The sequence below is a fragment of the Cyrtonyx montezumae genome, unplaced genomic scaffold (genome assembly GCF_038088225.1).
Source record: "Cyrtonyx montezumae isolate F1298 unplaced genomic scaffold, pur_monq_1.0 scaffold_48, whole genome shotgun sequence".
NCBI lineage: Eukaryota > Metazoa > Chordata > Aves > Galliformes > Odontophoridae > Cyrtonyx > Cyrtonyx montezumae.
In genome coordinates, this window is record NW_027072054.1 from 462,630 (window position 1) to 487,480 (window position 24,851).

Below are 24,851 nucleotides of genomic sequence, written 5' to 3' on the forward strand. Positions count from 1 at the left end.
ATCTGCGATGCTTCCCAACAATACGACACGATCCATCATTGAAGAGGGCATACGTCTTTTCATTCTCTAGTAGTTCGTTATATGGTGGGGCCTCTTTAGCACGTGGTATCTCCTCTGATGGGGATGTTCCAAATTTCTTGCCTTCAGGCCAGTCCATGATCACCTCCAGGATTCCTGGACGGTTGAGGTTCCCCATCCGAGCTCGCTGTGTAATCAGTGCAATCCACTTACTCCAGGTGGCATCGGTAGCATGATGGGTGGGGGGAACCTTTCCTTTGAACATCCAATTCAGCACTGGCAGTCGAGGTGCCAGGAGGAGCTGTGTCTCAGTACCAATTACTTCAGAGGCAGCCCGAACCCCCTCGTATGCGGCCAAAATCTCCTTCTCAGTTGGAGTGTAGCACTCCTCTGAACCCCTGTACGCTCTGCTCCAAAATCCAAGGGGTTGGCCTCGGGTCTTTCCAGGAGCTTTTTGCCACAGACTCCAAGTGGGACCTTTCTCTCCAGCAGCAGTGTAGAGGATGTTTTTCACATCCTGTCCCAACCGAACTGGCCCCAGGGCCACAGCACGGGCTATCTCCTGCTTGATTTGCTCAAAGGCCTGCTGCTGTTCAGGACCCCATGCAAAATTATTCTTTTTCCGAGTCACTTGATAGAGGGGGCTTACTATGAGGCTGTAGTTTGGGATGTGCATTCTCCAAAAACCTACTACACCCAGAAAAGACTGTGTCTCTTTCTTGCTAGTGGGTGGTGACATACTGGTGATTTTGTCAATCACATCTCCTGGAATGTGACGACGTCCATCTTGCCATTTTACTCCTAGGAATTGAATTTCTTGGGCAGGTCCCTTCACTTTGTTCCGTTTAATAGCAAAACCAGCACCCAGAAGAATTTGGATTATTTGCTCTCCTTTTTTAAAAACTTCCTCTGCTGTATCACCCCACACAACAATGTCATCAATATACTGGAGGTGCTCAGGTGCCCACCCTGTTCCAGTGTGGTTTGAATCAGCCCATGGCAGATGGTTGGGCTGTGTTTCCACCCCTGGGGCAAACGGTTCCAGGTGTACTGAACGCCCCTCCAGGTGAAAGCAAACTGTGGTCTGCACTCTGTGGCCAAAGGAATAGAAAAGAATGCATTGGCAATGTCTATAGTGGCATACCACTTGGCTGCTTTTGACTCCAGTTCATACTGCAGCTCCAACATATCTGGCACAGCAGCACTCAGTGGGGGTGTGACTTCATTCAGGCCACGGTGATCTACCGTCAGCCTCCATTCTCCACTGGTTTTACGCACCGGCCATATGGGGCTGTTAAAAGGTGAGTGAGTCTTGCTGATCACTCCCTGGCTCTCTAGCTGACGGATCAAGTTATGAATGGGGAGCAAGGAATCCCTGTTGGTGCGGTACTGCCGTCTGTGCACTGTTTTTGTAGCGATAGGTACCTGCTGCTCTTTCACTTTCAGTACCCCCACAACAGACGGATCTTCTGACAGGCCAGGTAAAACAGACAGCTGCTGAATGTTGTCTGCATCTACAGCAGCTATTCCAAAAGCCCATCGGTACCCCTTGGGATCCTTGAAATGTCCCCTTCTGAGATAGTCAATACCGAGTATGCATGGAGCCCCCTGTCCAGTCATTATGGGATGCTTCTGCCAGGTTTTACCGGTGAGGCTTATTTCTGCCTCCAACACAGACAGTTCCTGAGAACCCCCAGTCACTCCAGAAATATGAATCAATTCTGTCCCTTTATAACTCGAGGGCATCAGAGTGCACTGTGCACCAGTGTCCACCAGTGCCTTATATCTTTGTGGCTCTAATGTGCCAGGCCATCTAATCCTCTGGATTCTGGAATTGGGTGTACAGGGGTCTTGAGGAGCGCTACACTCCAACTGAGAAGGAGATCTTAGCCACGTATGAGGGGGTTCGGGCTGCTTACCATGTGGAAGCAACCACTAGGTGGCTTGAAACATATGCAGTACCCTGTGCTACTGCCCAGAACACCATCTTAGGTCTAGAGAAACAAATCCTAGGGCGACATGGCACTCCAGAAAGAACTGAGTCAGACAACGGGACGCATTTCAAAAATTCTCTTGTAAATACTTGGGCCAAAGATCATGGCATCGAGTGGATTTATCATATCCCCTATCACACACTAGCTTCTGGTAGAATTGAAAGGTACAATGGGTTGTTAAAAACAATGTTGAAAGCAATGGGTGGTGGAACATTTAAGCACTGGGAGAAGCATTTGTCAGAAGCCACCTGGTTGGTCAACACCAGAGGATTCATCAATCATGATGATCCTGCCCAATTCAGATCTCTACCTACTGTAGGGGGAGATAAGGTCCCTGTAGTACATGTGAAAAACATGTTGGGAAAAGCAGTTTGGGTCCTTCCAGCTTCTGGAAAGGGCAAACCTCTCTGGGGAACTGTCTTTGCTCAGGGACCTGAGTCCACTTGGTGGGTGATGCAGAAGAATGGGGATGTTCAATGTGTACCACAAGGGTATTTGATGATGGGGGAGTGCAGTCAGTAATTCTATGTATACACATGTATATATGTTGCGTGTGTATGTGTGTGTGCGTGTGTGTGTGTGCGTGCGTGTGTGTATTAAATGCATGTTAATCACTGTACCACTATATATATATGATGCATTCTGTAGTGATGTGGAATAAGGGGTGGAATGTCATGGTTTTATGATTTTTGGTATTGGCATTCCACATCATAACGTCATGTCGTGCATTAAGAGTTAAAGAGTTAATGCTCCAGCTCCGTGGATCATGGATAGTCCTGGGCATACCTGTCTCAGAAGAGAAGAACTACATTCCCCAGAGGACTGTGCGATGCTTTGGATTTTACGCTCAGAGGGAAAGATAAAATCTCTCTGCAGTCACAGGACAATTTTTTTTCCTTTGGGATCGACTCAGCAGTGGGTGCTCACTGCCGTCTCGCCTTCAGCGTTAGCGTAAGGCCTTCGGTTTATCGGATACTCTCTCTTGCTCATTTTATTTGATTTATTAACTTTAATTCCAATTATATTGTATTATATTATTTTGCTTTCTGATATCGATTTAGTAAATTAGCTTTCCTCCTCAGAACGTTGCCGCTGTTTTGTTCCTAGGCCCATCTCCCTTTTCCCTTTCCCCCTTCCCCTTTCCTGGGGCATGGGTCCGTGGGTCCCCCACACCAATCATCACAGTACCGGGCCAAACCAGCCCAGTATACCATTGACACCCAGCCGCTTTCTTTCCTAGCACAGGAGTGGACTGCCAGAAAACAAGAAGAATTTACACGCTCTTTGGGATTGTTGTTTTATTTTGTTTTGTTTTATTCCAGGGCAAAGTAATAAAATCTCAGTCACACATCTGATGAAGTTTCAAGTTTTTCCTGCTGATGGACCACGCTTCACTTGGACATCAAACGAAGCCAGGAGGTAGCCTTGCAGATGAAGTAAAGTAAAGTAAAGCAAAGTATTGTTGCAGAAATTTGGTGGGATGTTGCTGCAGTGAGGAATCTTTCCATTCCCCAGTCTCAGCCAACACGCAGACACTGATTCCTGGATACTGACCATCACTTTCTGTCACTGCTCCTATGCTCAGATCTGTCTTCATCATCCATATCCAATTGGAGATCTGGAGCGCTGGAGGCATGGTTTTATCCGATCATCACCTGAAACTTCTTCCACCAGACCGGGAGGGACCAATCCTCTTGTGCCATCCGTCAGCTTTCCCAGAAACCATCCATCCCTATTCATGTCTCCAAGGATATAAACATACTCTCCAACGGGCAAAGGAAGCTCGCTTTCTGGGTCCTCATTAGGGCCCTTGAAAGAATCATAGCTATGACAACCTAGGAATCCTTGAATTATTGGTTGTTTGTCTGTGAGAATGCAGGTTGACCACTGCCATCTCTGCCTGTGGCAGTTCCAACTCCTCCACCGTTTTCTGAGGGTAGGATCATTCCTGTTCTGGATTTCTGTGTGGCCTCAGCCTTTGCCCATTCTCCCTCCCAAGCCATTGGTTGTTTTCTTCTGCCTGTCCTGCAGGCTCTCAGGATGTGGAAGATGCCTACTTGAGCTGCCAGACAACGTGCCACAGCTGCTCGATAAGGAGTCCAAGTGTACGCGTCTCCTTCCTTGAGCCCCTCCACCTCTTCCCTCACCTCCTGAGAGCTGCTGTTCCACAGCAGTTCTCTGTTCTCTTCTCCAAGGAGGCTGCGTTGCCTTTGCTGGTCCTTCACTTTCCTCTCTCTGCAGATGGGCTGCTCCAGCGTCTCCCTGCGTTCATGTGAGCTATCCGCTCACTGCTCTGCAGCCTGAACACCCACCCTCTTGTGCTACAGCTTGATGTCTGTCTGTCCTTCCCTGTGTGCACGGCCCACCTGTTGTGGCCCAGGCCCTTTGTGGGAGGCGGGCAGCTGTTCCACACCCCTCTTCAGGATGTACTGCACGAAGCATCTTCTCTGCCCCTGCAGTTCACACCGCATGCGCAGGACATGGGTGGCCTGCTGCGCATGGGACTTCCAGCAGAGCTGCCAGTAAACCTCCTGCATCTCAGAGACCTCACCACGCATTGTGCCGCACCTCGCCAGCTCCTCTGCCAGCTGCCTCTGCATGGCCCAGGCCCGCTGCATGGTGTCCTTGCACTGCTGCAGCTGCTTCTGCATCTTGCGGAGCTTGACCTCCTTCGCCTGCAGCACTTGGCAGATCTCAGCTGCCCGCTGCCTCTTCCTCAGCTCCCTCAGCCACTGCAGCTTCATCGTCCGCTCCTGCTCCCATGTGGAGCGCATCCGATTGGCCAGCAGCCACCACTCCCGCTCTGCCATCTCCTGCAGCTCACGTCTCTTGGTGGCCCAGAAGCGCTGCCAGCTCCTGGGAGTGGAGCCGCTCACCCTGCAGCTGGGCTCGCAGCAGCTCCAACTGCCACCTGTGCTCCTCCAGCTCCCGCCTGTACTCTTCCAGCTGTGCAGGGCTGGCAGGGGGCCGTGCCGGGCCCTGGCGTACAGAGGTCCGGCTGTGCGTTGCCTGTCCCCGTCCCGCACTGCTCTGCAGCATGGTCACGGGGTTCACAAGAGACCCGCCGTCTCCGAAAGCTGTGGTCGAGGGCCACCAACAGTTGATCTACTTCCTGGGGTCTGCAAGGACAGCTGCCCCTGACCCCAGAGTGTCTGCTGCCTCCCGTCCCACCTGTTGTGTAGGTGCAGAGACTGCGAGTGCCGTGATGGGTCATGCACCAGCGGCTTTATATGCTGCATGCTAGCCAGCACATAATGGAGGGCGGGGCAGTGGCTGTAAGGTGTCGGGCATTAGACAAATTGACATTATCATAGAATTGGAGGATAACAACGACGTTATCGCAGAATTGGAGGGCTTGGAATGGACCTCCACAGATCATCAAGTCCAACCCACCTGCCAAGCAGGCTCCCTCCAGCAGGCTGCACAGCTCAGTGTCCATGCACGTCTTGAGAATCTCCAGAGAAGGAGACTCCACTACCTCCCTGGGCAGCCTGTCCCAGTGCTCCGTCACCCCCTCCATGAAGGAGTTCTCACACACACTTGTGCGCAATTTGCAATGCTTCAGTTTCTGTACGTTTTTATTCTTTATCTTCTGTAGTAAACAACACTGGGAGATATCTACACATGTGGTGACTGTCCGTCATTGAATGTCTTTCAGTGAAGATGTTTTATGGAGAAATGAACTCTAGCAGAAACACACCAGTAGTGTAAAAAGCACTGAATGAGATATGTCAAAGTATTTTATCTTAGACGTGCTGGTGCCTAACAGTAATGGTAACACCTGCTCATAAAGCCATTGCTTATCCAGTGGCCATCTCTATGAATCGCAGTGCTGAATCTTTGTCAATAGAACTTGTCGGTGAAGGGCTCACAAGATTTCAAGGGTGAGTTTTAATACTTTTTTTTTCTGCTTGAGGGCAAAATTCCTGTAGTATGGATTCACAGTGACTCTCAATTCATGCTGCGTTGTCCCCCTTTCTGCCTACAGACAGTACTTAACAGCTCACTAACGAGCCTGCTAAACAACAACGTTTGTCCTGGCAGTGTAAATGTGAAGCTGATACTGGTCAGTGAGATCTGCATGTTGTATGCCAAGCAGACAAACGTCTGTTAAGCACGTGCTTTGCTCAGATATTGCAACCATCTCTCCCTCTCAAAGAGGGCATAGGGATTTTTACCAGATTGTTCCCTGCTTTGGGACACGTCAGGTTTCTTCTCCTGTGTGATAAGAGTGGATTGAGGTCTGTTTGAGGAGCAAACCACAGACAGGGAAGCAGATTATAGCCCTGAGAGGGCCCTCTAGAATAACGAGCCTTCTCTTTGACAAGAGGAACAGTCCCAGCTCTCCTCCATTCCTTTTAGGTGAATGTTCTCTTGTTTTCTGGATGAGAAGCAAAGTTAGAGCTGATGGCATCAGTGAGCAATATCTTTGATATTGGATACTGGACTTCAGCAAGGCCTTCGACACGGTCTCCCACAGTATTCTCCTAAGGAAACTGGCAGCCCGTGGTGTGGACAGGTTCACTCTTCTCTGGGTGGAGAACTGGCTGGAGGGCCGTGCCCAGAGGGTAGTGGTTAATGGAGTTAAGTCCAGCTGGCGTCCTGTTACGAGTGGTGTCCCCCAAGGGTCAGTTTTGGGGCCCATCTTGTTTAATATCTTTATTGATGACCTAGACGAGGGAATTGAGTGTACCCTCAGTAAGTTTGCAGATGACACCAAGTTGGGAGGATGTGTCAAACTGCCTGAGGGTAGGGTGGCCCTTCAGAGGGATTTGGATAGGCTGAACAGCTGGGCTGAGCTCAATGGGATGAGGTTCAATAAGACCAAGTGCCGGGTCCTGCACTTTGGCCACAATAACCCCATGCAATGCTATAGGCTTGGGGCAGAATGGCTTGAAGAATGTAAAGAGGAAAAGGACCTGGGGGTGTTGGTTGATGCTCGGCTCAACATGAGCCGGCAGTGTGCCCAGGTGGCCAAGAAGGCCAACAGCATCCTGGCCTGTATTAGAAATAGTGCAGCCAGCAGGAGCAGGGAGGTGATCATCCCCCTGTACTCAGCTCTGGTACGGCCGCACCTCGAGTACTGTGTTCAGTTTTGGGCCCCTCACTACAAGAAGGACATTGAGGCCCTGGAGCGTGTTCAGAGAAGGGCAACAAAACTGGTGAGGGGTCTGGAGCACAAGTCTTATGAGGAGTGGCTGAGGGAGCTGGGATTGTTTAGTCTGGAGAAGAGGAGGCTCAGAGGAGACCTTATTGCACTCTACCACTTCCTGAGGGGGGGTTGTGGTGAGGAGGGGGTGGGCCTCTTCTCCCTGATAAATAACGACAGGACGAGAGGGAATGGCCACAAGTTGCGCCGGGGAAGATTTAGATTAGACCTGAGGAAACATTTTTTTTCTGAAAAAAAAGTGGTCAGGCACTGGAATGGCCTGCCTAGGGAGGTGGTTGAGGCACCATCCCTAGCGCTGTTCAAGAAGCGTTTAGATGAGGTGCTAAGGGGTTTGATTTAGTAGTTGGGTAGAGATAGTGATAGGAGGATGGTTGGACTAGATGATCTTGTAGGTCCTTTCCAACCTTATGAACTTATGAACTTATGAACTTATGAACTTGATATTTGTCTACATTTATAAAGCAGCTGCCTCTCTGTGTGTACCTGAACCGCAGAGGGTGGAGCGATTGGGAGCTGTTAGCAGTACGCTGTGAGTTGTGCTGCTGTAGGGCTGTTTATAGGGGTGTTTATGTTTGTAGGGGCAACAGCAGAGGTGATCTCGTGGGCTTCATGCATTTCCCATGGTTTGCAGCAACTGTCATGTTGTGGGAGCTGCTCCTGGATCCCGGTCCCAAGCGGGAGCCACCGCTCACTGCCCTATGGGGCGTCCCCTTCCCTTCCTCCCCGTGGGGCTGAGCAGCTCAGGCTCCCTTTTCCTCCCCATGGACAGAGGTCCTTAGGGAACAGGACTGGGAGATTACCAGAGGGATTGGGAGCGCACTGAAAGACAGATCTGGGCACTGACAAACCCCTATAACTTTTATTCTACCAAGAAATAATTATTATTTCATAAACAAACAACAGTCCAAAAGAAAAGTAAACTCAAGCTACGGACGGAAGAAATCAAATACTCTTCTGACACACGTGGGCACAGACAGCTCTCTCCAGTGGTGCGGGGCTCTTCCCTCAGAGCCGATGCCGTGGTTGCCAGGCACTGCCAAAGCCCCTGCCAGCTCTATCAGCTTGCTGGAGGTGTCTGCCCACAGCTACTGCCAGGCCTTGCGCCCGCTGTGATCCCTGAGGCCGATGTCCACCTTGTATGCCTTCACCAGATCATCCACCAGCACTCCATGTCTCTGGTGGGCAGCCAGGTGCAGTGGGGTGAACCCACTCATGGCTGTGTGGGTGTCCACGCTGACGGCATAGCCTTGGTGCGAGTTGTGTGCTGGCCGTGCCTGGCCAGCCAGTGCAGGGCGGTGAACCCTGTCACAGGGTCAGCCACGCTAAGCAGGCTGGGGTCCTGTTCCGGCAGCCTCAGGATGTTATCCCTGTCACCCCTGACCACTGCCAGCAGCAACTCAGGGCACAGGGTGAGGGATGGTACCTTGGGGACCCTCTGCTCCTGTGGCCCTGCAAGGAGGCCAGGGCCACTGGCTGCCATCTGCATGGCAGCAACATTCATGGCATGGCCATGGGGTCTGCTGTTGTGCAGCTTACTTGAACTTGTTTTCCTCTTCTTCTGGAAGTGTCCTTGGTTCTCAGCCTTCCTTTCTCATGCTGTTTATGCTGTTCCACAGCTGCAGCTCTAAATATACTTTTTGTATTCCCACAGAGGTGGGGAAAACAAGTAGGAAAACAAAAAATTCCTGTACAAGTCAGGTTCACTGAAACCATTACTCAAGTGAGACTTATTAGAACAAAAGGATGCAGAGATTAAAGAAAATTGGAGCTAAGGGTCAAGGATTGATTGAAATTTAAGTCTGGCTATAACCCATACTGGGAAAAACAAAGTTGTTTCCCCAGAAGTTAAAGAAATCCTGAATTAGGTATAGCCAGGAATGTGGTCATCGGGACTCCTGGAAGAACCAAAATAGGAGTTAAGAGAAGGAGTCAGCCCAGACAGGGTAAAAGCAGTACTCCTTGAGGGTACAAGATTGTAAAGGGATAAAAGAAATAATAGATAACTTTTTTGGAGTTCAGTTATTAATGGGATGTGAATCTAAATGCAACATCTTGCTGGTGAAAAAACTGGATGGCAAGAGCTACCATTTGGTACAAAAATTGAGGTCAGTTAAGATAAATAAATCCATATACTTAATTAACCAAGTTAAGGAATGAGTAGGTGGGGTTTACCATTCTGGAACTGAAGGATGCCTTTTCTGCCTGGGACAGTCTACAGTAATTTGCTTTTGAATTGGAAAGCCCCAGTAGGGGGAGAGAAGACTCAGTTAACCTGGACAGTGTTACCCAGGGTTGTTGAGAACAGCCCTGGATTTGGAGAACCAGTCAGCTTATGAACTCGAGATTTGGGATCCTCCATCCCAAGGTAGAACTTTACTGCAAAATGTGGATGCCACACTAACAAAAGAGGACTGTGTACAATGGACTGTGTGTCTGAATTTTCTTGGTTTAAATGGTTATCAAGTTTCTCAACAGAAAGCACAACTGATCAAAGAGGACTTGGATCAGAACAGAAGGAAATAATTTGCTGAACACCCAGAACTCTGACGCGGAGCTCCCTCTGATCCAGCAGTGCAATTACTTGGAGACTGTCTATGCCAGTTGGCCAGACCTAAAGGAGGAACCATTGGATGGTGCTGAGGATTCCTGAACTCATCAACGGAAGCAGTTTTATGAGACACAGAAACCATAAGATAATATATGCAGTACAAGGTAATCGAAGCAAAACTGCTGCCAGCGGGGACTTCCTCTCAGAAGGTTGAAATAACTGCTTCGATGAGAGCTTTAAATATATGGACAGATTCTAAGTATGCAGTTGGGGTAGTACATGCTCACAGTAACATTTGGAAAGAACCAGGATTGAACATACAAAGATGACAAAGAAAGCTTGTATCTATTGAAAATGACATCAGAAAGGTCACACTGTACAGGGAACTGGAAATAAGGTGGCAGATCAAGCGGCAGGACAGGCAGCTGAAGGGAACTGGCTTTAATTCCACATGGTAAACTTAAAATTGATTAACCTGAGTCAGAATCTGTAAATCAATTGGAGGAAGATAGGAATTTAATTAATTACGTAGAAAGAAAGGAGCAAACTGATGGATGGACATATGTGGATGTGTTGTCATGCCCATTAGTATCTTATGGAAATTAGTTAAAACATATGGGGGGAGGGGGGGCAGACATTCTTTCTAAGTTTTTGAACAAAGTAATTGTACAATCCTAGTACCAGGAACAGGGTACAAGAGGGGCCTATCAGGAAAGGGAACATTCTAGGACAACAATGGCAAATAGATCAGTATTTCTTAGTGAAGGGGGAATCTGTACATGCTGGTTTTAACAGACACTTTTCTTGGTGGCCAGAAGCCTTTCCTTGAAGGACAAATAAGGGAAGGGAGGTTTCCTAGGTATTACTGAATGAAATAATACTCAGGTTTGGGGTGCCTGATGTGATATCATCAGACAGAGGCACTCATTTTACATGCACGACTAGTTCAACAGGTTAATAAGCTACAAGGATTTGGCTGACAACTGCACACCCCATATAGGCCCCAGGCAAGCAGTCAGGTGGAACAAATGAAATTAAACAACAGATAGATTGAATACGAATATGTTCTCTAAATTAATCTGTTAGAGAACTTAATTTAAAGAAAGAAGGGGAAAAAAATGAAGACACAGACTCTGCATCTGGCTTCCCAGCTACTACTGGAGAGACAGATTTCTCTCTGCTGAAAATGAAAAAAATGTTGTAGTGCAGACTTTTGAGAAAAAGGCACAAGAATTCTTGACTAACACGCCCTTTAGATGATGGCACAAGTCAAATTTCGTCTAGCACACATTACATTATTTGTATGTAAGAGACATTCACAAATTGCGCATCAGAAATGAAATGGGACTGATGGAATAGCAGGAATGTGATAAAAGCAAAATGTTATATTTGTCGTATATTTATTTTATAAAATGAAAGTTGAGGGAATGTAATAGTCTTGACTGTTCTAAGATGGACTTTTTTCAGTAGAAGTTTTTACAAAAATTTGGAAACCATTTTTTTGTTGTTGGAATGTCCCACAGTAATGTTGGTTGGTTTGGCAAAATAAATACGAAAAATAAAGGAAGACATATAGGAAAAGAGACTGCTGCTGAAAGCCAAATACTTCTACTCTGCAAATTGCTATTGTAAGTCCCTGGAATATTAAATGACCATTCCTCTCTGCAGCCTGATTTCCTTGGTCAGCACATTCATCTGGAAAACAGACCTTACGTCTGAGAATAGGAATGTTAATCCCAACGTCACCTCAAGAGCCTTTAGGCTTAACATTGCTTTTTCTAAACACTATCATAGTAGCATTAGATATTTCATTCTGAGACTGTACTCATTAGGGAGAAGCTTGCTCTTTTTCCTTACTGCTTGCAGACTCACTGCAGAGGCAGAGGAGGCAAAGGGCAGTGCAAAGGTATTTCCCACAGCATGCAGCTCTGTGCAGAGCTCTGTCACAAAGCACCTTCAAAATCCTCGTGGTGCCACGTCTAGCCTCTTTCTGAACTCTGTTAGTAGTAATAGAAAGGGGCCCACTCATGCACCCCTGTATATCACACTGCCCCACTACAGCTTCTGCAGCCTCCTCACAGCTCCTAAGTTCCATCTGTGCCCTATAGCCCCCCGCAGCCTTCCATTGGCTCCCTACAAAATCTAGAGGGCCTCTTCGGGCCCCTATAGCGTCCCTACCGCACCCCGACAGCTCCTAGGACCCCACAACACCCCCACAACGGCCCAATCCCTACGGGCTCCGCAGCTCCACAGCACTCCTCCGAGCCGCACCCTCCACGGCACGGAACTCCGAGCAGAGCGGCGCCGGGGTGGGCGGGGACTGCACGCAGCCAATCGGGAGACAGCACTTGGCGTCGGCGTCGCCATAGAAACGGCACCGCTTTCCGGCGGCGTCGCAATGGCCGCGGGCGGCGCGGAGCGGAGGTCCCGTTACTTCATGGCGCGGGAGGTGGCGGAGGCCGGGCGGTCTCGGCTCAGCGCTCTCGGCCGCGTTTACGAGCTGGGTCTGCTGCTGCGTGAGCGCCGCGGTACGGAGGGGAGGGGGAGGGGGAGGGGGAGGGGGAGGGGGAGGGGGAGTAGGCGCCGTGTGGAGGGGGTCTCGGTGCGGGGGGTCCGAGTCTGACCCGCCCCCCCCAGGTGACGTCACCCCGCCCCCCCTGCTGGACGCCGTCGTCACCGACGTCAGTCACCGGTTTGACCCCGAGAGCGGTGACGTGAGTGGTGGAGAGGGGAAGCTGGGAGCGTCCCAGCGTATGGGGCGCGGGGGGGACTCGGGGTGGAGCGTCCTGGTGAAGTGGGGGAGGGGTACCGGCGCAGTGGGGATGCAAACTTAGCGACGCCGGTGTGAGGATGGGGATCCCCGTACAGGCGGGAAGGGAGGGGCCCTCAAATCCCTGCTGCGCACTTCAGGCTTCCCTCCCACCGGCAGCCGTTGCCCCGCGTGGAGCCCTGCACTGGCCAGAACAGCTCCAGGTACCCGATGGGGACCTCGGGCAGCTCCCCGCCCCATACGCCACCTTCAGATGGGGCCCCGCCATGTGTGGTGGCGGGACTCCCGGCTGCATGTGGGGCACCTGACAGCCACCCTCCACCTGTTGCACCTCTGCAGCACTTTGACGGGCCAGAACCACGTCATCGAGGTCAGCGGGATGGGGGATACCTGGACCCCAAGATATGACCCTGCTTCCTGGTGGGGTCCTGCTGTCACCACCGATGTGCTGCGAACCAGAGGCCCACAGTCCTTACCCTATCCCCTTCCTTTCTTGGGGAGCCCAGGTGTGCAGGGAGGAGCCGGTGTGCAGGGAGGAGCCTGGAATGAGCAGCTGAAGAGATACACAGCGTGCTATGGGGGCGTCCCATTGTGCCCCCACCTCACCCTGGAGCTGAACGGGATCCCTGACAGCACCTCCGAACTCTGCAGCCTGCGCCTTGACCCAAAGGACTTCATCCCCACCGTGCTTCTCTATTTCAATGACGATGCTAGCTACCTAGGGAAGGTAGGACCTCTAAGCATCCCCAAAAACTCTAAGGATACATCTCTCACCTCCTCAAAACATCCAGCCCCCCCCCTCCCTCCCCTCACAGAATGCACACGACACCCCAAGACTGCCGAAAAAAGGCCCCAGGACTCCATCATTTTAAGACCCTCTAAAACCCTTAAGATGGCCACAAAACTTCCCAGGACCAGCAGATCACCCCCAAAATGCCACCCCACTCTTCCAGCCCCACAGTAACATCTTTCCCACTCTGAGCTGCAGATGGTGCTGTGGGGGCACTGCCCCCATTTTGGACTCCAGTCGTGTTTATGCAGTGCACTAAAGCTGTTCTTCTTCATTATGATTTGTTGTTGAAAAATTGTTTTGTGCACGATCAGGGTCATGGTGGGGCGAACCAGGATCCTGTGGGTTACAGGAACCCCCAGCAGTCTGTTTGCAAGGAAGAGCCTGGTGCTAACGAGCAGCCCTGCTAACAGAGGGCAAATGAAGCCTTTATCCCCCCCAACCTATGATCCTGCTGTCCCCCCTCCATTACTCTATCCCTCTGGCCTTGAGGAACTCCTGTGGGGACCCAAAGATGTTGTAGGTCACTGTTGAACGCTCTCACCTGTGTGTACCAATCTGGCATGCACACCTCCCATTTGTGCCTCAACAGTGCCACAGGACACAAGACAATATCCCTACAGCATTCATATGGCTGTCATAATCACCTAGAGTACCCTCACAGCATCTCTATAGCTCCCAGGAACCCAATGGGACACAGGCCCCTGTTACTCCTAGGACCTCTTAATGTACCCTCAGAGTGCTCCCTATAGCTCTTAGAACCATCTATAGCATCCCTATCTACCTAGAGCTCCCAAACACTCCTAAGTTTAATCCACGAGCTCTCAACCCGATCATGACTGTATTTCATAGGCAGCTCTTCGCAATCCATCTACTCCTTAGCTTAGAGGGCAATTCCCTCATCAAGCTCCAGTCATGTTAATCATCCAACCACGCTTCTGTGTTTGCTATTAGGTCATGTCACCACTAGGATATGGAGACAAACAGAGGACGCGAGTGAGGATGGAGCTGGGACACACTGATTTGACTGAGTACAAACTAGTACAAACTATATCAAAAAGCCTATAGTTCCATTAACTGAACACTGAGATAGAATACTCTGCATCTCAGGAGGAATGGGATGGCTTGGACGTTAAGTACATCTATGTAAAAATGCAAGCATATATCAAGGGAATTAAAATTCAGGCAAAGATACATCTGATGCTTTGTTACACATCCATTTTGCTGTTGGATTCTCCATAGGAGCTTCCAGATTTGAGATTTTTTACAAACCTCTAAGGTATTCTGAATCTTGTAATCATGCAGATTTCCATGATTGTGGTACACTGAAGCTCCACAACAAGCAAATACCTGATAACTTGGTTTTACTACACATAGCTTCCAAGCTTATAAGAGACTCATTCATCTTTTCTGATGAAGTCAGTAATGCAGTCCAGTTATAAATCTCCAGTCCTCAAGAGGATTTTTTGAGACAACAGCTGCTGAAGACACATCCTCTGGGATTTAGATTCTTTTGGCGTGCATTTACCCATACCACACAACACAAACTACGCACCTGAGATGGACAGCTGGATGCTTAATAGTCATGAATGGAAAAGCTAACTCTTTTGCTTTTTGTTATTACTCTCTGCAATTGCCTGAAAGATAATTGCAGTGGGGTGGGGGGGGGGGGGGGGAGGGGTTGGTCCCTTCTCACTGGTAACAGGAAAAGGGGAAATGGTCTCAAGTTGCACCAGGGGAGATTCAGGTTGGATATAAGGAAACCTTCTTTACAGAAAGGGTTGTTAAGCACAGGAATAGGTCAACCAGGGAGGTGGTGGGGTCACCATCCCTGAATGTGTTTAAAAGCCGTCTGGATGCGCTGCTCAGGGACATGATTTAGCAGTGGGTTGTTGAGTTATGGTAGTATGGTTAGGTTGCAGTTGGACTTGATGACCTTGAAGATCTTTTCCAACCTGAGCAATTCTATGATTCTGTGTTAAGAGGGTGCAGGTATAGAGCAAGAGCAGAGATTTGTTCTGCAATTTCCAGCATTCATTTCATGAAATCAACTGGAGAAAACGGGGCAGAGGCTTATCATGCACGCGTATCTTAGCTCCTTTGAGCATCAGGATCTGTACCAGGTACCTAGCAATCTAACATTTTTCTAAAACAATTCCTTCTTTATTCGTAGCTGCAGATGATTTATAATAATAAATTCCAGTCGCCTGAGCTTATCACAGCACTACATCCGTTTAGATGCTTTACCTCAGGTACAGAAAGTTCAGCTAGGTATGGAGGCATCCTGTACATGGAGAGTTAAACTCCCTGCAAAAAGATCCAAGTTGAAAACTTGGAAGCTGCTGGAATCTAAAAAAAAGAGGACTCTTGACAGAAGGGATTGCAGGATTGCATATGTAGTGAGAGACAGGAGAATAAAGCCTTCACTCAGTGATGAAAGAAAATGTACCTATCCTTGGAAGTTCTACCTATCCAGAAGGAGCATCAATTTTTCTTTGAAAATACCAAATAGAACTCACTACATATATTTCCATCTGGAAAACCTACAGTTTAAATACCACTTGCAGAAAGGAGAAACAAATCCAAAGCTCTTATTTTCCTGGACAAATGATCTAGGCACTATACTACTGAATGAAAGGAGGTAAAGTCTGAGCAGTTAGAGCTCAAGTCTGTGACCATCAAATACTAGATTTATTCTGAGAGCCCCCGCCAGGAATGCCCCATGAGGATTTAAGCAGGGAAACAGAGAATTTTAGAATCGGGATAAGTTCTTAGTTAATCATCCCAATAAATGTGAAGTAGTTATTGGTGTGAATGTAGGCAGAAGAACTTGACGGGAAGGTGCTTTAAGCATCTGTAGATTTATTTACACCATAGCGTAGGAGACAGTGTTTTTTAAAATAAATACCTTGAGTCTGCTGAAGTTTCTTCTTGACTTAGGTTTTGAGTTGACCTTTCATGAGATAGGATGCCTGTTGCTGTAGTTCTAGAATGGCCAGAGGACTGGAGTGAAACTTACATTCTAACTGGCTAGCATTCATATTCCTTAAATTACTAAACTCTCAATATGCTAGCATGTAATAAAGCTGAATTTATATATATATATATATATATATATATAATTATTACAATCATATTATTATTATGTATATTATGAATATATCAGTATATATATTATTGCATTCAACCCAGTGGTATTAACCATATATATATTATATATTATAACTGTTACTGAACTGTAACTATAACTTGACTATATATATATATAAATACATATACTATTATTTATTATGTCTGATTATAAACTTAATTATTTTCCTCATCCATATCAGAATTTCAGTTGCTCATGAGACACAGTCAGGCAAATTTGACATCTTTGCTGTTTTGTTTCAGTTGTAGTTATTAACCTCAATACCTCTAGCTGTTTCCTCTTACCTGGTTCATGTGCATCCATAGTGCAATCAACATAAACTACCTTCTCAGAGTGCTATGTTACTTCAACTTGGCCACAAACCAACCTGAAATTCAACTTGAAATTCTGAGCCCAGGTCACACTGGCCATTAGCAGATACTCAAAGTAAAATGAAGTAAAATATTGCTCTCTTTTAATGTCTTACAACAGGTTGATGATGTATGCTTAATGCCAGTGACATTTAATGCCTTCATGTTTCAGAAGGATAGAATTTTTGTGTAAAAGATGAAGATGCTGCACTATAGATCTATTTACTCTGACTTTCCTCTTGTTTTCCACAGTGCTGAGAAGAAATGATTTAAGTCAAAATAAGTCATATTTGATGCTCTATAATAATTTTCATCTGTGTATTTCAAATACAAAGATAACTCAGGACTGTTATTTCTAGTGAGAAAGAAGAAAATTGTTGAATGCTTGTCAGTTTGCCAGTACTGAAGCCAGGAACAAAATGCAGGTTCAGAGCATGGAGTCAGACAGATTCTCTTGCTCAGAAGCAACTCAGGCCAAAGTAGTGAGTTTGTAATTGTAACAGATGGGCAAAACACCAATGAATCTGTGCAGAAATCACAAGACAGTGAAATATTTGTGGCTCTTAAAGTAATAACTCTGTAAAATCTTGGATTTAAAAATATTTTCTGTAAATTGCTCTTGTCCTTATTTGACATAATTAAAAATTAAGAGACAATTCATGTTAAATCTAGGCTATAGTCAAAACATCGTTTATTGAAGCTAACCCTATGTTCTCCAACTTGGAATTCTTTTTTGATGATTTCTTAACATCTCCTTTGTTTTTATATTACATTTACTTTCTCCTTTAAAAACAGCAAAATAGTTAGAAACAATTTTTTTCATAATTTTAGAGTCATTATGAAACTATAATTTGTTTTCTTTGAAATATATCCAGCTTTGAGGCAGTTGAGTTTTGAGAGCTCATTTAGAATCCACCAAATTAATGAGAATAGCTGTAAATATATATATATACATATATGCAGCATTTTTCATCTAAAAACTGCATGCATTTTAAATTTAGCATGCAAAACTGGATCTACCAGAAAAAATTGTACTGAGAATATTATGAGAGAATGGGGGACATGAATACATGTTATTCTATAAAGCTTGTGAGCTTATATTCTCTAAAAATACTGGACTCTCTACATGGTTTTCTCCCCGTTCTCCCTCCCCCCATCCCCAGTATAAAGGAAAAAATCAAGTGAAAACAGTTGTTTTCATGCACTTAATCAGTTAGTGTATGTTTGGTTTTTAAGACTAGTTTCAAAAATGCTGAATAAGTCCCCATTTTGCCGAAACAAACAAGCACCAAAATACCATGATACAAATAAGAAATTTCAGCTCCAAAGGACTTATTTGAAAAGTGAGGAGGAACAGTAAATGGAGTTTACAGTGAAGCTGTATTTCCAGCACAACTTTCTATTTCACACATAAATGATAGATCTGTTTAATTGGAAACACTAACAAAGAAAATTGGCTAGCCCCTGAAAAACAAACAGGGTACTAAATAATGGAGTAATATCTGATCACTGATTCCATGCAGTCTGTTACTGTTAACCAGCAGCAGTCAATCAAACATTTTTGTTTATTTCCTGATCATCTCTTTTCCTTTTCACAAACAGATAGACAGTACCCGCTATCAGCCGCCTTCAAGATTAGTATGCCATGTGCATGCTGTGCTTCAGCTGTCATGTTAAAAATGCATAAGGCTAAATGAAAAAAATGCTGAAAAACTTCTGGTGATAATCAGATTAGTCTCCATGTAAAATATCATCTAAAATGATGATATTATCCACACATTTTGTATCAGTAATATAGCTGAATGGTAGAAGATGAACGTATTTTGATAATTACCCTTTATGGACATTGCATCATACTATTTCTCAAAAGTATTCCAAAGTGCAAGTACTGCATTATAGCTTCAGTTAGTACAGTGAAGCCAGCAATTTTCACTGGCTTGAATGCTCTGATCAAATGGTTGCAAGAGTTCTTCTCTTTGGAAGGAAAACAAACGCTCAAAAAATAGTCATCTGACTACTGAGTAAATGCAACACACTGAACTATTATGTTCAGATAAAATCAGACTAATTATCACAAACTCTAGAAAGTTCTCAGTCCAAAAGCTTTCCGGAAAAGGGAAGATGAATCTTGGAGCGGGAGTATAATACATGCACTGCATATCAGGGAAATGAAGTTTAACTGGTTTATTCAGTCTTGCCTGCTCTTCTGTCCACAGCAGGTACACAAGGAAAGGAGTACATCATGGCTGTTGGAAGCCTTTTTTTTCTTATCTCCCCAGTGCCTATCAGAAGCGTACAAGGCGCTTCACTTTCTGTATATGGCCTTCTAAGAAGTGTTCCTACATTGCTTCCAAGTTTCACAAGGATGTTTAGTGTTAGCATGTCAGCAGCAGCGCTGGTGACACTGGATATTGTTTTCAGGTAACATAATGCTAGAAGCCACATTCTTCTTCAACACTCAGTCATCCAAATTTTCAAACAAGCTCTATGTCACACAGCTGCAAAAGCAAAGAAGAACAGCATGAATTTAGGTTCTGTACTGTGGAACTGCACAGCATGTGTGGATTGGGAAGCATGTATACAATATATATAGCCTTTCTAGTTTAACTTTTGAGACTTCTCAAAAATCACTGTTTCAACACTGGCAGCAATGAAGTATTTCTCTTTTTTTGGCAAAAACACTAAACATCATGGTTTAAGAGCCTAATAAAATAGAAGACTGGCATTTTACATTAAAACTGAAGTGATTGAATTTGCCTTAGAAGAAACAGACAGGAATATCTGGGAGAGAAAATTCATACTTCCCAGTAATATTACCTCAATTGATCAGGACAAACAGAGCACTAAAAGTTAGACTTGAAAAACTGGAATTGTTCAGACAACCTCATGCACTTTGATACACTAGTTATACCAACCTCACTAAGTGTTTGGAGGAATTGTTATGTCTTTACCGTGTAGAGCAATCTTGCTTTTAAATTATGCTCAACGTAAGTGTGTAATTTCACTGACACGATCAACTTTGGCAGCTTTTTTCAGGGGAAAGACCAATTCAGGGAAGTCTCCTGAGCAAAGGAACACAGCTGCCTTTTGAAAAAGGAGCTCAGATGGAACGGGAATGTGGCATCAATCCTACAAACAAAACATGTCTCTTTTGCATCAGTGCCAACTCTGTGGTGTCAAGGGACCCTACAATTTGTTCCCTGGTAATCTGTTCTTTGTTGCTTATGTTGTTGTTTTTGACATTTCACCAGAAGAGGAAATTAATTGCTGCAATAATTTGTTTCTCATTCTCTCTTCACCGAGGCCATTCTTAGATTTCTTTCAGCAACATGCCACAGAATTATCCTATTACTATTCTTCTAAAGGAAGGTTTGCTTTCTTATTTACCTACACAGTATCATACGCTAAAACTCACATGCTGCAGCACAACATAGCCACCTGCACCTCACACAGTTAACATGCTAAATTAGCTGTCCGTGTTACCTAAAGCAGTCCAATCCAGGCAAATTCACCCTATTGCTTATCCAGGTCCTAAGTTCATAGTCTCTCACCTCTTCTTTTCACATGGAAGTGAAACTCAGACCAGTTCTTTTGGACCCTTCAGTGTTTCTTGTCTTCTTTCATTGTAAAATAAAGAAAAACTTGAGAATTTTAAAACAATGCTCCCTTTTCCTCTTCATTCAGGAATCTGTTTGGCAAGATTACAAGAGTTGACGGCTGCAAAATGGGTGGTAGATGGTCAAGGCAGCTCAATCACCATAGAAAAGGAGAGGCTAGAACTTCAAAGTGCCTATCCTTTCAGAGGGTAAGGGGAAATTACCTTTAACCAAAATATCAGCAAAAGCAAAAGTTTGACAATGAATCAATAAAATGAATAACAAACTGCTTTTACTGATTCAACATACCTATTTTCTACACTCTCTTGAATTCACTTATGTTTGATATATGTCTATCTTTTATTTTAGTTCCCTTTCTACATCCAGGAGCTCTTCTTTCTAACACAGGCTGCTCTGTCCTGCAGGGGGCCGAGCGCTGACAGGTGATGGCCGGGCTGGATGACGGCCAGGAGTGGGCGTACAGGGTCAATCCATATGGGTTTGAGAGGCCAGAAGACTTTGATTATGCATCCTATGAAGCGTTCTTTTCCAGATACATCGTGGTGCTCACCAGAAGAGCAATAAAATGGTCCAAGCTCCTGAGGGGGAAGAACAGCGTACAGAAGAGTTTAAAAGTGAAGAGATATATCAGGAAAGGCATTCCCAACGAACACCGTGCACTGATCTGGATGATCGTGAGTGGGGCTCAAACCAACATGGAGCAAAACCATGGATACTACCAGAGGCTGCTTGAAGGAGAGAAAAATGACAAGCTGGTTGAAGCAATCAAAACAGACATGAACAGAACATTTCCAGATAATGTAAAATTCCGCAAATGTGCCTAGCTGTAGTAGTACAGTACTGAAATATGTAGGTAATTTCATTTTTCCTACTGTGTGTTCTGTTGCTACAGAACTATTCCTTCCAACGATCAGATCTCATACCTAAACTCTATTTCAAATTATATAATTAGGAGCCACAAATATGCAGCTGAATTATAGAATCTCTAGGAAAGCATGAGTAATATTATTACATTAGATGCACGTACATATCATTATGAAGCAAACAGTTGTTTGGTGTAAGACCACAAAGCAGAAAATTAACCAAGGTATCTCATCACACAGTATATGTTCTACAGATATGTGATTTAAAGTCTTAGCCATTTTTTCTAGTTATTAGACTACGCCTTAATACAGATTATTAATAATTGAATAAACAAATCTAGCTGCGTTATACCTTCACTGTCATTTCACTTTTGTATGAAAACATGAATCTATTCCCTTCATTTCTATTTAAAAAAATGCTTCTTTACTGAGTGAAAGCTCACAGATTTTCATTTCATTTCTTTGATGCACATCATAGGATGGCAAGTAAATCAGGAGCTTTACTGTTTTTTAAGAAGTTTGGACAGAACACATAAATACGATCTTTGGGTTAAAGAGTTGTGTGACACTAATTCTTAAGAAAAAAATGTGCCCATTTTTACCTTAGCAGAAAATGAGTTTAAAAACTGATAACTGGGGACACATATCTCGTTCCCAGGAGATCTTTATCACACAGAATTCAATGACAAGAGTCCAAATAACGTTACAGTGAATGAGATCTAGCCCCTGATTTTTACATCATGAATATTGCTGTCATTTCTGTACATGTACATTACATCCATTTTACATACTTAACCGCATTTCCGTGCCTCCATGATTTTAGAAAGACTTTCAAACCAGTAAGACATGAAAAAGAGTGGATGGAAGGAACAAAACAGGCATAAAATGTAACACACCTTTCTCCTTTTTCTTCAAAAGAAGGAAAATAAACATTTATTTTGGAAGGTGGAAACTTTACTATACCTAATCTCCCCAGCAGTGTTTTCCACATGCACCAAATTCAATTTAAGGTTTTGCTCGTTTCTGGTAGTTCTTATGTTACTGTCGTGACACCTGCACATAGAATCTAGGCTGTATAAGTAAGTTATGACAGCGAGATTCCATAAGAAAAAAAATATATATATTTCCTTGTTGAATGTAAAGAAACAGAAAGGTTGTGAAAGTCTGTGATAAGTGGAAAAATTGTCCTAGAGAATGTGCAATACCCATTCATCTTCGTGACCCTTGTTCTACCAAATTCAAGGCTCAAAAACTCAGCCTGGAGATATTTCAAGGTATCTAATATTAATCTGTGTATCATGGGTAATATCACACTGTTATCTCGAAATTTCTGTACTGCTAATTTAAATGCACTATTCTACATTCAGCTATGATAGAATTGATTTCTTCCTAGTAGGTGTTTTTATTTAGTTAGTTTTTCTCAGTTTCTCATGCCACTCTGCTATCAAGGAGACTAGGAGAGCCAAAAGGACATTCCACACCATATGACATCATGCTGAACAATAAAACTGGGGGGAGCTGGGTAGGGTGTGTCTAGACATCAGTTCAGGGGATGAGGAGCAATTGCAATGCACATCCATTGTTTTGTGTATTCTTTTATTACCACCATTATTATTTTCCCTTCATTTTCTGTATGTGTCTATCTGTATTTATTGTGTAACTATTTCAACACAGAAGTTTCATTTTTTTTGTAATTCTCTCCCCCAACCCACCCAGGAGAATGGAGGGAAGAGCTCTGCGGTGCTTAGCTGTCTGCTACTGACAAATTGTCTTAATATTCAAGTATTTCTGACAAATAAATTCACCTAAAATATTAGTTCGTTTTGTAGCATTTACAAACTTTCCTCATCAAAATGCTATTTTATTTACCATAATAGGTTACTATGATATATAGCTTCCTCTGAACTTACTCTCTTTTTGCATGATATTTTCAGTAATTACACTAGTAATGTCAGATTGAGGTGTTGTTTTTTTTTTGGTAAAAATGTTATATGCCAGTTGAGTATTTACACAACATATCTACCTATTAATGTGCACTTACAGGATCTCTTGTGAAAAATTAACATTCAAATGAATATGGAAATGAGTTATTTCAAACAGGTTATCAAATGTAGAGACATTTATCAGATTCATTAACAGTTAAGCAGAGAACCATAGAGCAGGGATGGAATTTTGTGAAGACACTAACAGGAATGTCTTTCTTGGAGAAATTAGATACACTGCAAAACAATAAGGAAGACTTAAATATGCTTAACCTTTGTGTTCAATCAGGACAAACAGCTTCAATCATAAATTCCAACAGCACTGAAAGAGAAGTACAAACCTTTTCTCATAGGAGAAGTTACATATTTCTTTGATCTCACATCACACTTTCTTGAAAGTGTATAAAAATTACTCCTTATTGTTCCAAATCAGCAAACCTGGACAATGAAAAGCCAAATGAAAACTGCCATGGCTTTATGCTTTTTGGATTGGCATTCCACATCATAACATCATGTAGTACACTGACAATTAAAGAGTTAATGCTCCAGCACCATGGATCATCGATAGTTATGGGTATACCTGTCTTAGAAGAGAACAACGTTCCCCAGAGGACTGTGCGATGCTTTGCATTTTTATGTGTTTCCCCTCAGAGAGAAAGATAAAAACTGTGTGTCCTGAGACCACTCTCTTTCCTATGGGATTGACTCAGCAGTGGGTGCTCGCTGCCGTCTTGCCTTCAGCATTAGCATAAGGCCTTCTGTTTATTGGACACTCTCTCTTGCCCCTTTTATTTATTAGCTTCAATTCTGATTATATTGTATTATATTGTGTTATTTTGCATTCTGACATCTTATTTAGTACATTAGCATTTCTCCTCTGATTGTTGCCACTGTTTTGTTACTAGGTCCATCTCCCTATTCCCTTTTCCCTTTCCCCCTTTCCCTTTCGCAGGGCTTGGGTCCATGGGTCCCCTGCACCAACTATCACAGAACCAGGCCAAACCAGCCCATAAACCATTGACATTTTTGACGCCCTACATAGGGCAGTTTTTAGCTGCTTAGCCAGGTAGAGATGTACTTTCAGAGCAAATCTCTCCGTTGTTAGGAAGCTTATCTGCATTGCAGGTGTGGTACTGCAAATCACAGCCTTGAAGTCTGGACGTACTGCCAATTTTTCTGGGATATTTCAGAACTTTTTGGGGTGCTGTTAGCTTGTTTTAGGAAAGAGGAAAAAAAAATGCTTTCTCTTTTAAAACTGCTCTTAAAGGGACTGCATTTCATTGTGTTTTCCCTTAATGCTCAAAACATACTGGAACTTTTCTCCCAAACACCTGCAAGATCCTGAGAACTTAAGCAGATATTTGAGACACGGATGTTAGGGCTCAGACAGGTCTGAGGAGGCCCTAATTATTTGGGGTCTGGCCAAATAATGGCGTATGGGACCTTATTCAATAGTATCCCAGAGAGACACAGAGTATCTAAAATAGAGCAAGGGAGTTTCCGAGCTGAAAGAGTCCTTTAGCTGACAAACAGACTCTCCAGACCAATTCAGACAGCCCTCAGTCTCAACAAGAAAGTCTCCAGACTTAACCAGACAC

General features: G+C 44.7%; 1 protein-coding gene across 1 annotated transcript; it reads left to right on the top strand.

The window, feature by feature from the left end:
• The first annotated feature begins 12,128 nt into the window (after window positions 1-12,128).
• On the top strand, window positions 12,129-13,464 carry LOC136055843 (cytochrome b5 domain-containing protein 1-like). The gene is given in 6 exon segments (XM_065747725.1): window positions 12,129-12,258; window positions 12,368-12,444; window positions 12,660-12,757; window positions 12,759-12,870; window positions 13,007-13,025; window positions 13,028-13,464. Coding segments are annotated over 6 exon segments (873 nt in total).
• The last annotated feature ends 11,387 nt before the right edge of the window (window positions 13,465-24,851 follow it).